The sequence below is a fragment of the Medicago sativa genome, chromosome 6, assembly GCF_051527215.1.
Source record: "Medicago sativa cultivar Bolivia chromosome 6, Bolivia_mono, whole genome shotgun sequence".
Lineage (NCBI taxonomy): Eukaryota > Viridiplantae > Streptophyta > Magnoliopsida > Fabales > Fabaceae > Medicago > Medicago sativa.
The window spans coordinates 15,465,114-15,485,350 of NC_140754.1; the positions used below are offsets into that span (position 1 = coordinate 15,465,114).

The window sequence follows — 20,237 nt, forward strand, 5'->3', positions numbered from 1 at the left end:
TCCATACCTTCATGGATTGCAAGAGACATGCCACCTACTTAATTCATTTTAAACTTATCTTACTCTTATACATATCAAAAAGGATAAACCTATTCATACTTACTTACTTGATCATGCACATTCTTAATCTTAGTGGAGAGATGTAATTATCAAACCACAGCTTATCATACTTGCATGATCTTCTTAAACATACGCGAAGAGTTTACACTTCGCGTCATTCCTTACTTAGGATTCTTGCTTAACTTCCTTGTGATGAGATATCTAATCTCTCCCAACCTAGCATAATTAATCTCATGCTAACTATCTAGTTCTCGATAACTATATCAAGGCTCTATGATCTTCCCCTTTCTTAAGGATTAGCTTACTACCCGATTCAAACATAAAACTCTCATTTACCATGCTTCACCGTACTTGCCAAATACTTGTTTCATCTATAAAGAAATCTCCTTTCAAAGTTTAACAATTAGAATCTTGGTTTGAGGGGTTTTAATTTTCTTAAAAAGACTGCACAAGAAAACCGCTCGCGAAACGCCGAAACGACCTGAGGCGAGCAAACAATGGGTTTCCCCACTGTGTAGCTCGCCTAGGCGAGTAATCTTGTGTGGGAGGCGAGCAGCTGCTCGCCTAGGCGAGTAGGAGGCGAGTGGACACCCCCATTCGACCTTCCAGCTCGCTGTGGCGAGTAATAGCTCGCCGTGGCGAGCAATGACAGTCCAGCCACCTCAAAACTGATATTTTTGACTTAAAAACCTCAAACCAATCATCTCCAAGTGTTATATGACCCTTAGGATCATTAGAAACCTGTAAAACAGTCATGGAACAAGTACATACAAGTATAGCAAGCATGGCAAGAATAATGGGCAACTAACTCATACTTTAAACCCTAAAATTCATATAGTTTTCTTTGCAAGCTTAAACACATAATCCCAAGGGTGGGAACTATCTAAGGAACTCACCTATGATTTGCATTTGATTCCCAAAAGCTCCTAAGCATCAACAAGCCAAACCCTAGCTTCATGTTCCCTTTTTGCTTTCTTTAATCATACCATTCCATTTCTTGTTATTTTCTTGAACTCCAAGACACCATGATCTTTGCCTCTTCCATCAATCTTCAATTCCCATCCCAATTCAAACTTTCATCTTCAAAACCCTAACTTTTGTATCCATCCTTAAGAGGAGAAATGAAGGAAATCAAACAAAACCCAAGCTTCCTTAAGTTCAAGAGGTTCATAAGGAAACATAATCTAAAGATTACCATGGAAGAAAGAAGATTTGGAAAAGTTTGGTGGAGAGAGGAGAGGAAATGAAAACAAGCTTAATCCAAGCTACACAATCTCTTAAAGGGTGATGGAAGAACCAACCTTGATAAAGAATCCATGAGGGAAGAGATTTGATAAGTTGGTGAGGTAAGGGAAGAAGAGAGGGCCGATGGAGAGAAAGGGAAGGAGAAGAAAATCTTTCCAAAGACTAGGAGAGAGAAAGAACATGAGAAATGAGATATTTTTGGGGTTATCTCAAATAAATATCCCTTTCTTAGAAAATTACCAAACTGCCCTTACCTCAAACGTATTAAAACCGACACTGATGCTTAAACCTGCAGTAAGCTGACTTTACATAAAATTATTCTCCATACTTACCTTTCTTGAAAATAATCCCCTAACACATTCGACTGATAATATTCTGACACTGACAGGCGGGATGTTACATTTTCATAGTTCAAAAATATGCAAAAGAATTAAGTCATTAATAGAATTTGTATAAGTGACTTAATAATAAAGGCTAAAAATGTGGATGAATTAATATTGAACCATCATTTTCAATGTTAGTGTGTTTTTATAAATTTAGCTGAGAATAAGATTGTATGTTGCAACAAATCATAATTAGAACATGTTTACTCAGATGCAAAGTAAAATAACAAAACATGTGTCTTTCACTATACATCATGCTTTCTAGATAAACCTTGTATAGAGAAAAATTATGAAGTGGCTTGAAATAATGAATTTGAAAAGTAAATGTTAATTTTTAAAACACAAACTTGGATCAACTTAGTGCCAAAAGTTTACAGAAGAACACTTATTCAAAGACCTATTTTTGTGCCTAAACATCACATTTCACAATTCCAAGAGTGGTCAAAAGACAGTTTTGAGAAAGAAAGAAAAACTATTATGAATCCTATTTCTACTACATTACACTCATACATGCCAAACTTTCTGTTGGAGTTAAACTAAAAAATGTATACTCAATCAATTATCGAAAAGTTACCAATACACATACAAAATCATTATTCACAAATACACATACCAAAAGCCTTATTAACAAAAACTGTAGCTACATCAGACCAAAATATAGGAGCCCAAATTCTGTTGTTACATCGGAAAAATGACAGTTGCATCAGCAACAAAACCACACCATAAGTGGAAAAATGCCTGACGAATCCGCAACAGCAAGTCAGCAAAACATGACATAGAAGTAGCCCTCTTAAATGAAAAAAGTGCAGGTGCAGATGCAGTCATGAATATTCATAACAAAGAGAATAAGAATGTCTAAAATGTTCAAAAGAAACTGTATTGCGTAACTTTTAATTGCACAATTTTTGGCATATTCAATTAAGAGAAGTATACAACTTCAATTAAGAGAAGTATACAATTTTTGGCATATATATATATATATATATATATATATATATATATATATATATATATAATGGCTTAGATTGATTAATAATAAGTGATACAATAAGTTTTAATTTTCTTCTCTACTGTACTGGAGCTAACACTCATGACCCAAAATTGGCAAAACAATTAATGCAATTTAATTGGTTGTTTTTTATTCTTGTCCCTTTACTTTTTTTTTATACACAAAAAATAAATACAGCAAGGAAAAATATAATATATGTTTATTTTTTAGATAATTATTTTTTTGTTGGTAATTCAATAATAATGAAAAGATTGAGTGCTTGTAAGAGAAAAGAAAGGCATGACATACATAGAAAAAACATCCGTGTTAAAAAAAAAATAACAGGTTGAATAACAATCAATAATTGTTAGGGTGGATGTTTAATTGTTTATAATGAGGAACATTTTTGTTTTTAGCAAGTACCTTAATGGTTAGACTCACACACTATAAGTGTGGAGAAGTCAGGGCCGGCCTAAGGGGGATGCCACTAAAGCAAGGGCTTTAGGCCTCCGGTTTTTTAGGCCTCATATTCCTATCAATCTAATTCAATGTTGGTTGCTTTAAATATATTAAGACAAGTAGTGTGTAATCAAAGTTTCTAAAAGTAAAAAATTAATTTATATTTGTATTCTTTCAATATTATTTGTTATTTTATGATTTCTAACAATTGGTAAATAATGTCTATATTAAATATTATTTACACGTGCGCGCGCACGCGCGCGCACACACGCACATATATTAAAAAGGTCACACACTAGGATTTGATTATAGCGAAAGAGGATATACTCTCACAATGTGACAAATCAAAGTTTGATGGTGGATAATCCATAGAAGCTCCAAAACCTTTCCAAATGCTTGAAAAAATAAATGAATTTATTGTTGATTGATTTCCTAATTTTGTCCCTACTCATCCATCCATCCATCCCTACAACAAAGTGAGTTAAGACATTTTAATAAGCTTTGTGCAAAAGTGTGGCGTCCTAGGGTACACTTTTACGTTTTGTTATGACACATTTTTTCATGTTTTTAGAGTACGATCTACCTTACATCAACTTCATACATTTAATCAAAAATTATAAGTTTTTTGTTCGTTAATTTAATTTCAGATAACAATTTGGTCCCTTAATTTTACAGTACGATCTACCTTACATCATTTTCACTACCACAATTTTGGCCTTTAATAGCACAATTTTAATAGCGCTTGTGGATAAATGCTAATAAAAATGCAACTCATAGACCTCTTATAGCACTTTTCGGAAAGCGCTAAGAAAAACATGTAAAAAACTAGGTTAGATAGCGCTTTTCTAAAAACGCTATTATTTTGGTTTGCACTAATAGCGCTTTTTAAGAAACGCTAATGTTCGAGGGGGGTATAGATAGCGTTTTACACAAGTGCTATTGTTTGGGCTTTATTAAAATAAATAAAAAGGCAGATTTTTTTTTTCTTTTTCGCGGACAAAGGGTTTAACCTGGCCGCACAACTCACAAAAGCTCCTCCTGCTTTCATCCATCAAACTGCTTCTTCATCACCGAACTGCATAGGTCCTCCATTGTCCATTCTCCTCCTTCATCAACCTCTCAATTGCGTCATCTTCTTCTCAATCGAGGGACTGTTTCTTCTCTCAATCCGCTTTCTGATTCTCCAGTACTGTTCCTTTACTGTTCACTCACATTACTTTTTGTTCCTTCTCTCAATAGATTTTGATTTGGTGACCCTTTTCGTTTCTTCTCTCAATATATTTTGATTTGGATTTGGATTTGGATCTGGTGACCCTTTTTCTTAGATTTTGAGAGTTGAATGTGTTATGATGCTTAGATTTTGCGCGTGTGACCCTTTTGCTTTTCTGCTTTCAAACTCCAATTTTTTCTGAAAAATATTATCTTTTTCTAGTTGTGATCCTTGTTCTTCAACTTTGCTTCTAGACTAGAGAATTAGAGATCATGCATATTAAGCACCAACGTGTGAAAAGTGAGAAAATAAGTGGTTAACCGGTTATTTGTGTGCTTGAAGTTTGATTCCTTCTGTTTTTGATAGTTGATATATCAGTTTTGATGGGCAATTACCTAGCAACGTCAACCATTTCTATTATCTCTCCTTTTTTAATATATGAAGTTTATGTGCTAATGATATTGCTACCTCTTAACCTTTTTTCTCAAAAAATTAAAGCAATTTAGTTTCCTGCGTTATTTGTGAGTGCATTTGTCTAACATTATTTACCCTCCTTTGAACCATATATGTTTTTGTATACGTAGAACACATGTTTTTTATATATTAGATGGAGTAAATAAATATTCGAATTGGTCTCCAATGAAAAATATAGAGAGCGGTTTGGTTGAGAAATAATGTCGTTAAGAATCTCAATTGCAGGTCAATTTAGTCCTAAATTAAGTGATATATTTATTATGTTTGGAAATGTGGTGCCTTTAGACAATTTCACGGTGAAAATTCACGGCGGGAGTTGAGCTTATGATTTTCACGTTGAACATTGCATTGGATTACGAGAATTGGTGTGCCACCACATTTTTAAATATATGCTATCTTTTAAGGCCAAATTTATGATGCACAAGGGACATATGTCTTGCATCATGCATAAGTTTGTTTCTTAGTTATCTTTCCTCATTGGTATTATTTAATAATTCCTAATACGTGGTTTGACAGAAACCAAATTACTTTGTTTTATTTATTAATAATAAAAGGTTTTGTATGGTGAGAGTTGTAGTCCATGTCAATATTAAAAAAATATGCTGTCTTGCTTCTCAGAGAAGGAAAATGAAATAACTGATTTATCATACATTTATAATTTATAGCTTTTGTGGTTGTACTTCAGTTCTCTATCTCTGTGTAGGTTTCACATTAGACTAGATTGCAAATTATCTTTGGGCTATATTTTAAAGTTCATGTTCCTTTTCCAATATACGTTCCTTTTCCAATATATATGCTAGAACACATTAGATTATGCACACAATTATGGTTTGGTAGGCCTAGTATCTAGAGGAAAGGCAATGGAAGAATTTTTATAATTTATCTGTTATTTTTCATCTAATACATAGTATACTTGTACATAATTCTAAGAAGTGTTTGTATTTTGGAGAAAAATTGATATCTTATAAGTGTACAATACAATTAAATTTCATATCTTATACTCTCAGATGGTGAATTGTACTTGTTCTCACGTTTTTTTAATGTCTTAATTCTATAGATAGTTTCTGTCATTTTTATTTTATTGTTTGATTTCTATCTATTTTAAATATATAATTTTTCATCTGAGACGAACTCTATTTCTACCTTTTTACTGTATATAAATTACTTGTTTGATTTGTTACATGGTTGTGATAGGTAATCCTTTAGCTAGTCAATTAGTTAACTAGAGACCTAGTAATTGAAAGGAGAGATCAGAAGAGGGTATCTTTTTGTTTTGGAAAGGAAATTGGTGTGTGACATAATTTACTATCAATTAGCACCATTTCTTTTTATGTTTGATCTCAACTATGAAGCACGAACACCTCTAGGACTACGCGTGTCGCGATGTCCGACAAGTGTCGGTATCCGACACTCCCATGACACTCGTACGACACATGTCGAACCGGTGTCTTAAATAATTTTTTTCCTTTACTTCGACCCTCCTACGATCGGTGTCCGACACCTATATAACTCATACGAGCCGTGTCGGACAACGCAGACAAATATCTAAAACAATTTTTTGTCTCTTGCTTCCACACACCGTATATACATTACAATTGATTAAATCATTTTTAGCTTTTTTGATTGTAGATGAATAAATAAAGGTCAAATACTATGATATCTTGTTGTAGAACCTTTTCTAATTAAATAAATTGCTCAAGTTATATGTTATGTATGTATTTTAATTTTCATTGTAGACCAACTCTAAATAAATTAACATATATGTAGCGGTGTTGGTGTCCTACATTTTTTACATTAGCAGTGTCGACATGTCCGTGTCAGTGTCGTGTCAGGTGTTCGTGTCGGAGTCCATGCTTCATAGGATCTCAATGGGTTTCTTTTCAAACATGCCTGATGTAATATGAATAGGGCTTCATAGTGTCTTGTTATTATTAATATGTGACACTATGCCACTTACATCCACTAAGTTTGTTATGCTATGACTGATCACACTTGTGGCTTGTTGTTTCAACTATATTATGAATATTATATTATGTCTAAACATGGCAGTCACTTGAGAAACACCTCTAGGACTACATTGTGTATCGTTGGATTTCTAGTACTGATATCAAACTACAGATAAATTTGACAGATTCTGTCACTGGTATGTAACATGGTTAAAAATGTGTTAACCTGAATATGAAACATAAAGTTCCGAAGACATTGACCATATCATCATTGCACTATGTCTCTTTCTCACTTTGAGCTGTAATTACACTGTGGTTCAATCCTGCAGGTTTGTGCAGGTTCCAAGAGCTCCTTCGGTGGAAGGATTGCCTCTGCCTCCTAACATACAGGTAGCGCCATTTATGATTTACCAACATCTCTGTTAAAGTGGCTAGTGCTGAACCGAATTCTCGTTCTTGCAGGAACCACACAACGTTGGTTATGAGTATTTTTTTGAGCTCGTTGCTGGCCTAAAACACATGATTGCAGCACGGGTGAGTTTGTAACTCATGACATTATATATTCACTGATGATCCATGGTTGATATATGTCAAACTTCTGTTAAGTGTTTCCTGCTCAACTATTTTTTCATTAGCTCTATGATTTTTACACCCTTTTTGTTTGAGCTCGTTACTGGCCTAATACACATCTAGTTTTTTCACATATCTCTTTCAAGAGGGTAAGCTAAACCTGATAATTCAGGCGACGTAAGGGTGAGGTCATAGTCACACAAGGAGTTAACGCAATCAAGATATGATCCCCACAAATGTACTCTATGATTTTAAATATGCTATTAATTTGTAATCATATATATAGGCATTCATTTTCTAACTCAATTTTTTGCTACTTTTATATATGAAGTACTTTGAAGATCACAAATGTAAAACCTATTCTAAAGATAAGCTAGTTGAGGTCGAGGAGGATTGGGCAACCTTTATGGTCGAGTATATTAGTGAGTTTCATTTTCTTTTTTAACAATTTTCATTTGTGTTTTTTTAATTTTGAGTTATTTTAAACCGTAATTGGTTGTGCTGGAAATTCTATGTTAATTAATTTTTCGTTTCATATTATACGACACAGGAAGAAATGATGCTGGTAAATTTATCTACGAGTCCTCTTAAATTTAGGTGTTTTTTTGTTGGTAATTGTGGCTGCTTTTAGGTGCTTTTTTTTTTTCTTTGTTTTTTTTTTCTAATTGTGGATTGATTAATTATGACATTTGTAATTAAGTTTATGATCAATTTATAATTAGATTATCATGAATGCAATTTGCTATATTCATATTTCAGTAGTATCTGTAAGATTTAATTATAGCAGAATTGGTTGTAATTATTAAAAAAAATGTATCTTTTATTAGCGCTTTCAGTTAAACGCTAAGAAACCCTTGTTTGAGTAGAAAGGATACAATAGCGCTTTTCAGAAAGTGCTAAGAAACGGCTGTTAGAAAAGCTACTTTAATAGCACTAGAATAAGGCTATATTAGCGCTTTTCTGAAAGCGCTATTGATGTATTGCTATTTAATAGCGTTTGGAAAGCGCTATTATAGGCTCCTGACCTATTATAGCGGGGGCTTTCTTAGCGCTTGAGAAGCGCTATTAAGAGCCAAAATGAGTGCTATTAAAGGGGGTATTTTGTAGTAGTGAAATTTGCATGTTTTGCTCTCTTGTTTGGCACATCCTCCTTTGTGTTAGTTTTATTTCATTCATTCTTATGTTAACCCTATCCCTCTTCTTTTTATTGCCAAGTCTTGCTTCCGCTATACACACGTCGATCAATTTCTCTTCTTTTTATGTACGAGCAAGTAACCCTACCTCTCGATATTTGTTCTCAAACACTCTTCTTTATTATTATTTTTCTTTTCAAATTCATCACGGATGAAGAATACCATTGAAAAGGCACGCCCAAATATGTTTTCCATCGTTGTTGGCACCAATAATATTTCTTCGCATCCCCATGATAAGTACTTTAGGATATAGTTTGATTACACACAAATATGGGTTCCAATTGATACAAATAATCATAAATCTTACATTGAACGTCGTCTCATAACGTTCCAATAGATAAATTGATGGAAGAAATTCCATCATGGCTTTCTCACATAAAAATCCCTGAAGAATATTTTGTGTTGGTGGTAGAAGAAATATCGCGATGTGCTCGCCATATGGTTAATGGGACTTATAAGATCCTAAGGTTTCTTTGTATTCAAGATGATTTTTCTCTTACAATTTCTTTGGAAGTCGATAGTTGTGATGAAGGTGATTACGAAGATGAACAAAACCTTTGTTTGGAAGAGGAAATTGAGGTTGAAGAGGTCGATAATGTGTTGGTTCCCCCTATTAGTACAAGGGCTGTTGAAAGTGAAAGTTATGAAGATGATTATGAAGATTATTTCGGAGGATATCAAGGGAACAATGATTTGGAAGAAGATGAAGAGAAAATGGAGGTTGAAGAGGAAATTGAGGTTAAAGAGGAAGACAATCGGTTTTTAACCCCTATTACAAGTGCTATTGAAAGTGAAAGTTAATTATGAAGATGATTATGAAGTTAATTATGAAGATGATTACAGAGGATATCAATAGAATGATCGTTTGGAAGAAGATGAAGAGAAAATGGAGGTTGAAAAAGTAGATAATCGGTTCGTTCCGGCGGTTAAGTCATTTATTGAGGGATTGAAGATGGTAAAAGTTGAAGAAGTAGAAAAATGTCCTATTTGTTTTGAAGATTTTAATGTTGGTGTTAGAATACCATGTTCACACATGTTTCATATGACTTGTGTCCGTGATTGGTTGGTGATTGGCAATTCTTGCCCTTTGTGTAGGTTTGAATTGCCTAGTTGATTTGTAATGTTTTATTCATTCTAGTTTTTCAGAAGAAAAAAAACCCCAACTTCTGAATGTTTATTCATTCAACTACAATGTTTTGTAATGTTTTCGAGAATACAATCATACAATTGGTAAATAATGTCTATATTAAATATTATTTTCAACACGCACGCACGCACGCGTGTGCACACACACATATATTAAAAAGGTCACGCACTAACGGAGTTGATTATAGCGAAAGAGGATATACTCTCACAATGTGACAAACCAAAGTTTGATTTCTAGTTGATAAAATACTCATTTATTTAGTGTCTGACACACATCGTATAGAATTACTTTCGATTTAAGGAACTAATGGAATTTTTTTCTTAAGTTTGTCTTATTCTATCTAAACACATATAAAATGCCTCTGTTTAAATTTCGCTTTAGGCCTTAAAATACATTAGGTCGGCCCTGGGAGAAGTCGAGCATTCAGAGATCGAATTTTGGCCCCTGCAAATCAATATCTATGGATCTAACAACTAAACTACACTTAGAGGACAATCAACAACCTCTCTTTTTTAGGGGAATCAACAACCTCTTTAATTTCACTAAAAAATAATAGGTTTAAATGCAATTTTGATCCCGCTATTTTCAATTTCGTTAACTTTTGATACCCTTTTTTATAAAAACAAATTTTTTGGTCCCCTTATTTGGAAAGTCAATGGAAAATATTGGTCACACTCCTCTTTGGATGATGTGGCTCACTCATTAATGATATGGATTTTACATGGCATTGCTTACTTGGTACCATCATTAGAGACCTTATTTTCACGTCATTAATATTAAAATTAAATCGAAAAATTTAATAATTATATTTTTTTTAAATCAGAAAATAAAACATCCATATAATTGAAGAACTCTAACATGTATATTTTGCTTCGTTGTTGTTGTTGCATGTGTTGTTAGACTAGATTAGTTGCTAATATTCTTATATTTGGTTTTCAATTGTTTGCAAAAAGATATTCATAGGTGGTTTAGCGAGAGACTTCCAGTTATATATATATATATATATATATATATATATATATATATATATATATATATATATATAGACACACATATGGATGGATCGATGAATGGATGGTGATGTTATTATAGCTTATATAGTTTTGCTTTACCCTTTTTTTAGGATTGTTTTACACTTAATGGGGGTTCTATCCATTCAAAATTCATAAATGATTTCTCAAGTTTTCTCATATCTATTTCCATGAATAATTAGGTTCTTGATGTCAAGAAATGAGATGCTGAATCCATCTTATGTGCTTGATGCATAACCAAGATTTGCTCAATGGACAAAAAGGCTTGGTGATTGAGTTCCAAATCAAGTTGTTAACTCTTACAATAGCTTCAGGAATTGAGTGAGTATATACCATTTGGATTTTTAATTATTTATTGCATTTTTGAAGGGTAAACTATTTTTATTATGTATGTTATTATTGTAATATTTTTTTCGATCACTTTGGTGTAGGTCTACATCCCTAATTGCTAGCTATTAAAATGGTTCATGGTTGAAAGTTATGGAGGATTTAATTACTTAGTCAGATCTTGTACTTAAAGAATCTAGGTTGGATTGACCAAATGAAAGCATTAGTGGATATTATGATTTGGATTTATCTAAAAAGTTTAGCCTTCTTAATTTTATATGAGATAAATCCCAAGGCCTAAAGATTTCAAAGTAACGTGATATATTTTTTGCGAAATTTGTTGTTAATTTATGAATAAACCTTCAGTTTAATTCATAAACTATCACTCTTTCTTAAACCAAATTTCTCATAAAAATATCATGTACGAACTTGAAATACTTACATTGTGCCCAAAGATGTATCAGAAATAAAATTAAGTCAATCCACAAATGCTTTCATTAAGTCAATCCAACAAAAGTTCTTTAAGCACAAGATCTAAACTCAGTAATTAAATCATCCATAACTTTCAACCATAAATTATTTTCATTGCTAGCAGTTAGGGATGCAGACCTAAACCAAAGTGATAAAAAAATATTATTACAATAAAACTACAAAATAAAAATATTTTATACTCAAAAATAAAATAATTAATTAAAAATACAAATGTGATATACTCATTCAATTCTTGAATTAAATATTATAAGAGTTAACGATTTGATTTGGAACTCTACCACCAGGTTCTGTCCACTGTGCAAATTTTGGTTATGTATCAAGAGCCTAATTATACATGGAAATAGATGTAAGAAAACTTGAGAAAGCATTTATGATTTTTGAATGGATAGAACCCCCATTAAGTGTAAGACAAAACTATTTAAGATAAAATAACACTATCTATCTATATTTATTTATCTATCCATCTATCTAAAGTAAACTTGATTTCAACGCCATTTGCAAAGTAAATCTAAGGATTAATTTTTAGCTTCCATATTAATCAAAGGGTAAGTAGTCTCAGTTTATGTCATGATTATCATTTGACTAGATTTATATATATCAAGAAGACATATTAGATCCCCTAAACTAAACTGAATGAAACCTGTCACATATAAGAACTAACACATAAAATGCAACAAAAGAAAAACCACAACACCAAAATCATAAAAAAAACATATTTCAACAACAACATACATGCAAACATTGCAGTTCCAAATACCACTTCACTTAGGGTACATCCAATCATGGCATTAAACTAAGTAATTAGGTTCAAAACCGAAAATTCAAATAAAACAATAGATATTATACCTCAAAATAAAATCAATAAATTAAAATATGTACAATATAATTATGCAAAATATTATATGTTTATCACAACAATTACCTTCTCCATTGCGTCCCAAATAAATTATATTTTATCAAAAAAATCACACTCATCCGAGTTTTTTTGCAAAGAAGCATGGATAAAAGATTTGATTATGTCATAAATCATGATCCATGCCCCAAGTTTTTTTCACCTCACTCGTGGATCTAAAGAAGAAACATCACAAGATTTAATGGAAAAAAAGAATGAACAAACTCTATATAAAAATAAGAACAAAAACAATTAATAGTGATGATTTTCTATGCATATAGTACCCATTTGAGTATATTGGAGTTGCCATCTATTAAAAGAAGATAAAACACAAAAATTCCCTATCTCTAACATTATATCATAATCAATCCCATCATACTCCAGATTAGAGAGAGGGAGATGTTGTTTTGAGGAAGCGGCCCCTGCTACACCTTGCGAAGTGATTGCAAACATTAATTTATATCATCGATGAGGGTTTTTGTTAGGTTAGGTTTTCATGTAACATAAATTCAGAGTCGGCCTAAAGCAATAAATCCAAATCCGTGGCATAGGGCCTCCAAATTTTGAGGGCCTAAAATAATTTTTATATATAAGGCTCAACTATATTGATTATGGCTATTACTTTTTCCACACTATGAGGTTCTTGCACACTCTTTTTTTTTTCCAGAATGTCCCTCAGATTTTGGAATCCGAAAACCGGTTCGGAATATAAAATCTGAAACATTTCGCTATATAAATGCAAGATCAACAACTTCCCCCATTTTCCAGTTTTATATTAACAGTTTCACTTTCTCCCTCTCACTTATCCAAAATTCCTAAAACCACAAATTGGCCCAATCTTGGAGTTTTTTTCTCAAAGTGAAGGTTAGGTCTCATTCCCTCGGCATGCAAGCCTTTGAGTTCAAATTTTTTTCTGAGAACTGAATGTGTTCGGATTATAGAATCTGAACTGGATTGTTCAAGTTTGGATTTTATAATCCTAAGTGTACCGGTAGGCAGATTTTTTGACAGTTTTGTGGATTTATGCATGTTGCAGGTATGGATCGTGTTGAGCGCACCATAGGTGATGGAGAAGCAATGCATGCTTCTATTAGGAGAGAGCATTTGGAGAGGTTGCAAGCATGTGGGAGAGTGCCCAATCGTGGCAGAGGCAGGGGAAGGGCACGTCGTGGTGATGCTAATGGAGGAGCAGGTGGAGAGTGATGTTTAGCAACAGGAGGAGGGTGACGATGAGCAGCAGAAGTATGTGCAGCCGGAGCCAGAGCCATAAGAGGTTGATGACTATCCTGGTGGCCCACACGACTTGACTGTGCTGACCAAGTACCATGTTCACGTGGCAGGATGGCGACCGATGGAATGGTAAGACACTACACCTTTTATTTAATAAAAATTGAATTTCTATGTTTAATTAATAATGATTGTAAATTGTTGTTAATTTTGTCATGTATTATTCTGATTATTGTGAAACTGATGTTAATTTTTTGTTTTTAATCAGTGGTGTGACAATTTAAAATGTGTAAAACGGGAAGAAGTTTTATTGCATCTCAGCTACCGATATGCGCACTATCATGATCATATGTTAAAAGCTCAGGACCCCGGGCTCGCTGCTGGGACTGGTGTGGAGACGTCACAGGGATACATTAGATGTTTTTATTCCATCTCACATCCACGCATCATTCTTCCGGACGAGGCTATTCATGTCCCGAGGCCACCCGAGCAGGAGGCCATTGATGAGATTAATGATGAGCAGGACGGAGAGCAAGGGGTACTTGGAACTGACCGGAAGGTTGGGTCGTATCAGAGGCCATGTTTATTCCATCATGGTCAGTGGTGTGGTGGAGCAAGGTTCTGATCCATGGCGTCATTTGGAATCAATCTCGGAGGAGATTCATGGAGGGCAGGTTTATCGTCGTAGGCGTGTTGTTGGGGGTGGCAGGGGTTGATTTGATGTTGTAGATGTAACATTTGGACAATCATATATTGTTGATTTTATGTTTGTTTTGTAACAATTGGATCATTTTCGTTTTAAATTTAATGTTGTAAAAATTGTGTTGTTTCTTATCGTTTTTATTTAAGTATTTATTTAATACGAGAAGGAATGCCTGTTTAAATCATTTGGGTTATATAATGTCTCTGTTTTTACCATATACATGTCTCAGAGGAAAAAATCCAGAACTTGTCTTTGTGGACTGTCATGAGACATTTCGGATTATACAATCCGAAATATTTTATTACATTTCGGAATGTATAATCCGAACTGGACCTTTTTTTACCATTTTTTACGCCAAAGTTATGCTTTTCTAGGGTGTTTGATACTTTTCGGATTTTACAATCCGAACTGTCTAGGGTTTTCGGATTTTATAATCCAAACTGAGTTTGGAATAATATAAAATCCGAATAAAAGATATTTTGGGGAGAAAAAAAATAGGGCGTGCGAGAATGTCATAGGATAGGAAAAGTAAAAGTCATTGATTATATACTATCAACATATATTTAAATGCATTGTAGTGACTGGTTCGAGTATTGTTTTTTTTCTAGCTTGCATGCAATTCTGGATTTGGGACACAATCCAATTCAGCCCAAGATTTATATTTAAACTAATCATTCAATTATGCTTTTAATACTATGATTATTCTTGCTAATTAACATTAGGGTAAAATAGGTATCAATTACTATACTTGTTATTGGTGCAGTGTTAATTAAGATGCTAAAAGATAAAAATGGAAGATGTTATATGGTTTTAATTTAAGAACTGTTATCGCATATCATTTCGAAGATTAGCCTAGTTTATAAATGTTTTTTCGATTGTAATTGTTTCATGAATATTTCTCTGTAAGTGCCTTGTACTTCTAAGTAAGACAAATTTATAACTAAGTGATGGCCTTTATCTAATCTATTGAGTACATCAGACTTTAAAACCGTTATAATATTCTAGATAATTGATTATGGTGTTACAAAATTTTCCAAATCATGGAATTTCAAATTAAATCAAAGTAAATCATTTCCTCCACTTGGTCTTTGAATCACTTCTTGATTCCTTCGCTGCTTCTTTCGCTAACTTGGTCTTTGTATGGTCGGTTTTTGCTGCCTTTTCGATCTTAAGATCAAATAACAATGAACATGAGTCTTCACCTCCGCATAAACACATCAAGAATACCTTAATAGCACCACACAATTAAGAATCAAATAAGAACAAAGTAACAAAAAAATATTAAAAAAACATAAAGTTCAGTAGGTAATTCAAAGAGTAAATCAATAATGAAGTGGCATTAAGAAACATTATGTTTTTATTTGATTTATGTTTTTAAAGTTCAATAGGAAAAAACCTATTTCAAAAATCATCAAGAAACTGGTTGAGATAACATTTTTTTCCATATAAATATGTTGAGTCTTTGTATGATGCTTGGTAGTGATTTCAGTTTTTATTGAAGATATTCCCTAGGGATATTGGTTTTGATGAATCCACCAGTTGCAAACTTTATGTCATGGGTTAAGGCCATAAAAAAGAATGACACTAGAGATTTGATGAATCCCTTATCAGATCATCTTGATCATTATCAATTCATTTTACGAAATAGGAATTTTTTTTCTCAAAAACTTTTTTCTCTTCTTTCTCTGCTTTCAATAATGATGATGAACAGGGCCGTTCCTATGAAATAGGAGGCTCGGTTCTATTTTTAAAATAGGCTCCAGTAAAATCAAAACGCAATTTTTTGTGTAGCTAAGCTTCATTAGAAGATCAGAATCATAAGAACTTTTAAACACGAAACAAAACAAAATAAAATTAAGTGAAAGAGAGGTGAAATTTACCTAACGGTGTCGTTTGGAATGTCACTCCTACGTCGTAGGAAAGGGGAAAACGAATGGTTTATGCGAAAAAGAAATAATTGTGATTCTTTCAATGGGGGTGGGTATTATAATTTTTTTTTGAGGCCCATAGTTTTTAGAGGCTCGGTGCAGTAGCGCTTCTTGCACTCCCCAAGGTCCGGCCTTGATGATGAACATCAAGCTTCAATACTTTGATAGAGCATAGAAGTAATTGCTAAATCTGCATAGAACTATTATTAAAGCATTGTTATACAAGAATCAACAAAAACACACCATCCCTAACTAAAAGAAAATCTAAAATTGCAACAGAGAATAAAGAAAGACAGTACTAAGGAAATGAATGAATCCATAGAAGCTCCAAAACCTTTCCAAATGCTTGAAAAAATAAATGAATTTATTGTTGAGTGATTTCCTAATTTTGTCCCTATAACAAAGTGAGTTAAGACATACGCATTTTAAAGTTTTGGGCAAAAGTGTGGCGTCCTAGGGTTCACTTTTTCGTTTTGTTATGACATAAAGCTTTTTCCATGCTTTTAGAGGGGTTCACATTTTTCCTAGGGTTCACATTTTTCCTAATATGTGTTTATATCAAAGATTCATATACAAATATGGATGACATTTGGAGATTGGGATAAAAAGCTTTATGTCATCCATATTTGTATATGAATCTTTGATATAAAGCTTGAAAATATATATGCAAATGGATCGAAGGGAAAAAAATGAAATTAAAAAAAAAAGGACTTGATCGTTATCTGAAACTAAGTTAAGGGACCAAAAGTGCAATTTGACCTACATTTATTTTTATTTTTATTTTTATTTTTATTTTGGATTAACCTACATTTAAATTTGCACCTATATGTATCTATGCTTTCATTTGACACCAGTTTTATCATCATTTGACATTTATAGCTCAATCAAAATACCATGGAAATGTCAATATGTCAATTCTCAACTTCTTCATCATAGTTGTTCCCCCTAAACTAATGTTGGTTCTCTACTTTTGCCACTATGCTATGAATGTCAACTGATGGAATATGAGAAGGTATTTATAATATAAATGTTTGTAATATTGGAAACTTTTATTTTATGTTTCAACATTAAAAAAATACGATTTATTTTAATATTTGGTGTTTATAATCAACTATCTCTTTTATTCCACGGAAAAATGAAGTTGTCATTATAAATATTGCTTCTCAAGAATCCATTGATCACTTACAAATCTAACAAAAGAAAGTATTTTGACACTCACTTGATTCACCGATCACAATGATTTAAAATATTCAATATTAATAAAAACGCAAATCGAATAGATAAAATATATAAAACATTTTCAACCACTCAATAAACTAAGTAATTAGGATTAAAATAAAAATAATAAATTAAAATAAGTAACAATAGTAATTATGCAGAAGGATATATTTTTACATAACAATTACCTTCTTCAATGCATCCAAAATCAATTATGTTTAATCAAAGAAATTACAATCCTCAGTTATCTACAAATAGTAATATAGACAAAAGAGTTAATCAAGCCTTAGATGATAGTCTATTAGCCAAGCTTTGCTCCCTCGGTTGTGGATCTACAAAAACAGATATCACAAATGAATCATTCTGAACACAAACCCTACTACTGAGGGCTCCAACACAATAATGAAAACACTTGAGGAAGTGATGGCTGAACTCAACGGCGGTGACGATGAAATCATCGAAAATGAAGGTGGTAACATAGGTAGTGGAGCAAGTTGGTATGAGAAATCATGTTCAATCTCTGAAAAAAGAAAGAACAAAGCTCATAAAACAAAAGGAAGAAAAAATACTTAATCACTCGAGCAATATTAAACAAAACTAAGAAATATTTCTTCCAATAGATAAAATATTAAACAAACCCTTAATCACTTAAAAAAATACTATTATCTATCGAGAAGAAAAATGAATGAAGATAATGAAACAATGAAGTAAACATAAAAGTTCTCAAATCATCAAAATTGCAAACCATGTTTAGCAATCGAATGCAAAAAGAACTATGAAAACAATTTTTTAATGATAAAACCTCCCATTAAACTTTGTCGATGGAGAACATTAAACTACTCAATCAATTCAACACCAAACCTTGATGATTCAAATCCCCCACATATAAATTATAACATCGAAAAAAGATACATTCTCCGGTCACTATTATAAGAAAAAATCAACATTTTAAATTCATTCATTAAATTATGTTTGTGATCTATAATAAAGATCATATACATCATTATAATTGAATGTAAATAGTTTGATACTAAAAAAATGGATATATATATATATATATATATATATATATATATATATATATATATATATATATATGTGTGTGTGTGTGTGTGTGTGAAAGTATACCTGCAACCTTAAAGGTTGATCAGAGTGTTGACGTTTCATGTTGTTTTCATTTATTACACATGAAAACTAATCAAGAATTAAAACAACTAATGAAACGCCTATCTCATAACTCAGTCAAACTGTTAGTTTCAAATACAAAATAATAGTAGAACAAGAAATTGCATCTAACTTAATTAATATTTTATTTCATTCTATATTATATAGCCCTTTTACTTCCAACATATACAAAATCAAATTCCATTTTCAATTATTTATGCATATATTAACTATAGAATATATCTAAGTCTATTCCAATACACACTTGTTAACAATAAAATCACATGAAATTTATAGGTAAATAAATATTAATCAAATGTACCTTCTTCTCCGTCATTACTCTCAATAAACGACTTTATTACGATTAAACCTGAAAATTCAAATAAAAATAGTTAGCTATTACACCTTAATAATAACAACAACAACATCAATAATAAATATGCAGGGGAACTTATATGTCATCATTGTCAAACCCATCAACAAAGTTCTGATTTTTTTATATAATTCCCATAATAAGTCATATACGCGTATTCAAATTGTGCTCTCTATAGAAAACATCACATCTCATAATAATAAAAAAAAATAACATGTGAACAAAAAATAAGAAATCAAGAAGCAAACAACGCAAACCTTCAAAAATAAAGAAACACAGAAGAAGAAAAATTCGATATTTCACAATAACTTATTTACATCGCACGTGTTATAAAAATTACCTTCTTCGATGTGTTCCAAATATTTGTTGTTTAATCAAAGAAATCACACTCGTTGGAGTTATTTGCAGAGCAGCATGGATAAAATATTTGATCATGTCATAAGTCATGATCCACAAACCAAATTTTTTTACCTCGCTCTCGGATCTATATAAGAAATATCACAAGATTTAACTAACAAAAAGAATCAACAAAAAAAAATAGATGAAAATAAGGCGAAAAAACGATGATTACCGATGATTGATTATGAATCTAGTATAATGGAGTTCACATTGATTAAAAGAAGATAAAACACAATGATTTCCGATCTCTAACATTAGATTGTAATCAATCCAATCATACCCAAGATGAGAGAGTGAGAGGGAGAGGGGGGAGAGAGAGAGAGAGAGAGAGAGAGAGATTGATGTTATTTTGTGAAACGGCCGCCGTTGGTCCTTGCCAAGTGATTGCCAACACTAACTTATAAGCAAATCAATAGAGGAGGGTTTTTATTAGGTTACGTTTTCATTACGGATGACAATATGGGCCGTCCACCCCATTTAGGCCTACTCGGCTATTAGCTTGCAAAAAATGGGGAAAATTGCTTTGTTGACTACAGAAAGTTTCTAATAACACATGGAAATGTCTAAAATACCTCCAGCGGTAGTTAACTACCGTTACGATTTGGGAATAAACCAACCCAGCAACTTACATTCAACATTGTTTTTATCATTCAACATTTTTTCAACATATTTTTTATCATTCAACATTTCATCAACATTTTTTTATCATTCAATATTTTTTTATCATTTAGAATTTATTTTAACATCCAAGAGTTGCCTATAAAAGCTCATGTTTTGCAAATTTTATCACTCAACATAGACTTGATGA

General features: G+C 32.3%; 2 protein-coding genes and 1 long non-coding RNA gene across 3 annotated transcripts; 2 read left to right on the plus strand and 1 right to left on the minus strand.

Annotated features, from left to right (window-relative positions):
- Nucleotides 1-4,033: 4,033 nt before the first annotated feature.
- LOC146913175 (uncharacterized) lies at nucleotides 4,034-8,068 on the plus strand. Its single transcript, XM_085720885.1, has 5 exons — nucleotides 4,034-4,046; nucleotides 4,138-4,321; nucleotides 7,095-7,155; nucleotides 7,228-7,299; nucleotides 7,667-8,068. The coding sequence occupies exons 1-5, from the start codon at nucleotides 4,034-4,036 to the stop codon at nucleotides 7,778-7,780; spliced, it is 444 nt and encodes a 147-aa protein (XP_085577011.1). The 3' UTR covers nucleotides 7,781-8,068.
- A 522-nt stretch (nucleotides 8,069-8,590) lies between these two features.
- LOC146913176 (uncharacterized) lies at nucleotides 8,591-9,679 on the plus strand. The gene is made up of 2 exons (XM_085720886.1): nucleotides 8,591-9,308; nucleotides 9,385-9,679. Exons 1-2 carry the CDS (start codon nucleotides 8,874-8,876, stop codon nucleotides 9,640-9,642), a joined length of 693 nt encoding a protein of 230 aa, XP_085577012.1. The 5' UTR covers nucleotides 8,591-8,873; the 3' UTR covers nucleotides 9,643-9,679.
- Nucleotides 9,680-17,661: 7,982 nt separating this feature from the next.
- LOC146913177 (uncharacterized) lies at nucleotides 17,662-19,846 on the minus strand. Its single transcript, XR_015015273.1, has 4 exons — nucleotides 19,602-19,846; nucleotides 19,371-19,514; nucleotides 18,980-19,027; nucleotides 17,662-18,013 (listed from the first exon to the last, which is right to left on the minus strand). It is a non-coding gene; the product is annotated as an uncharacterized LOC146913177 (long non-coding RNA).
- Between the last annotated feature and the right edge of the window lie 391 nt (nucleotides 19,847-20,237).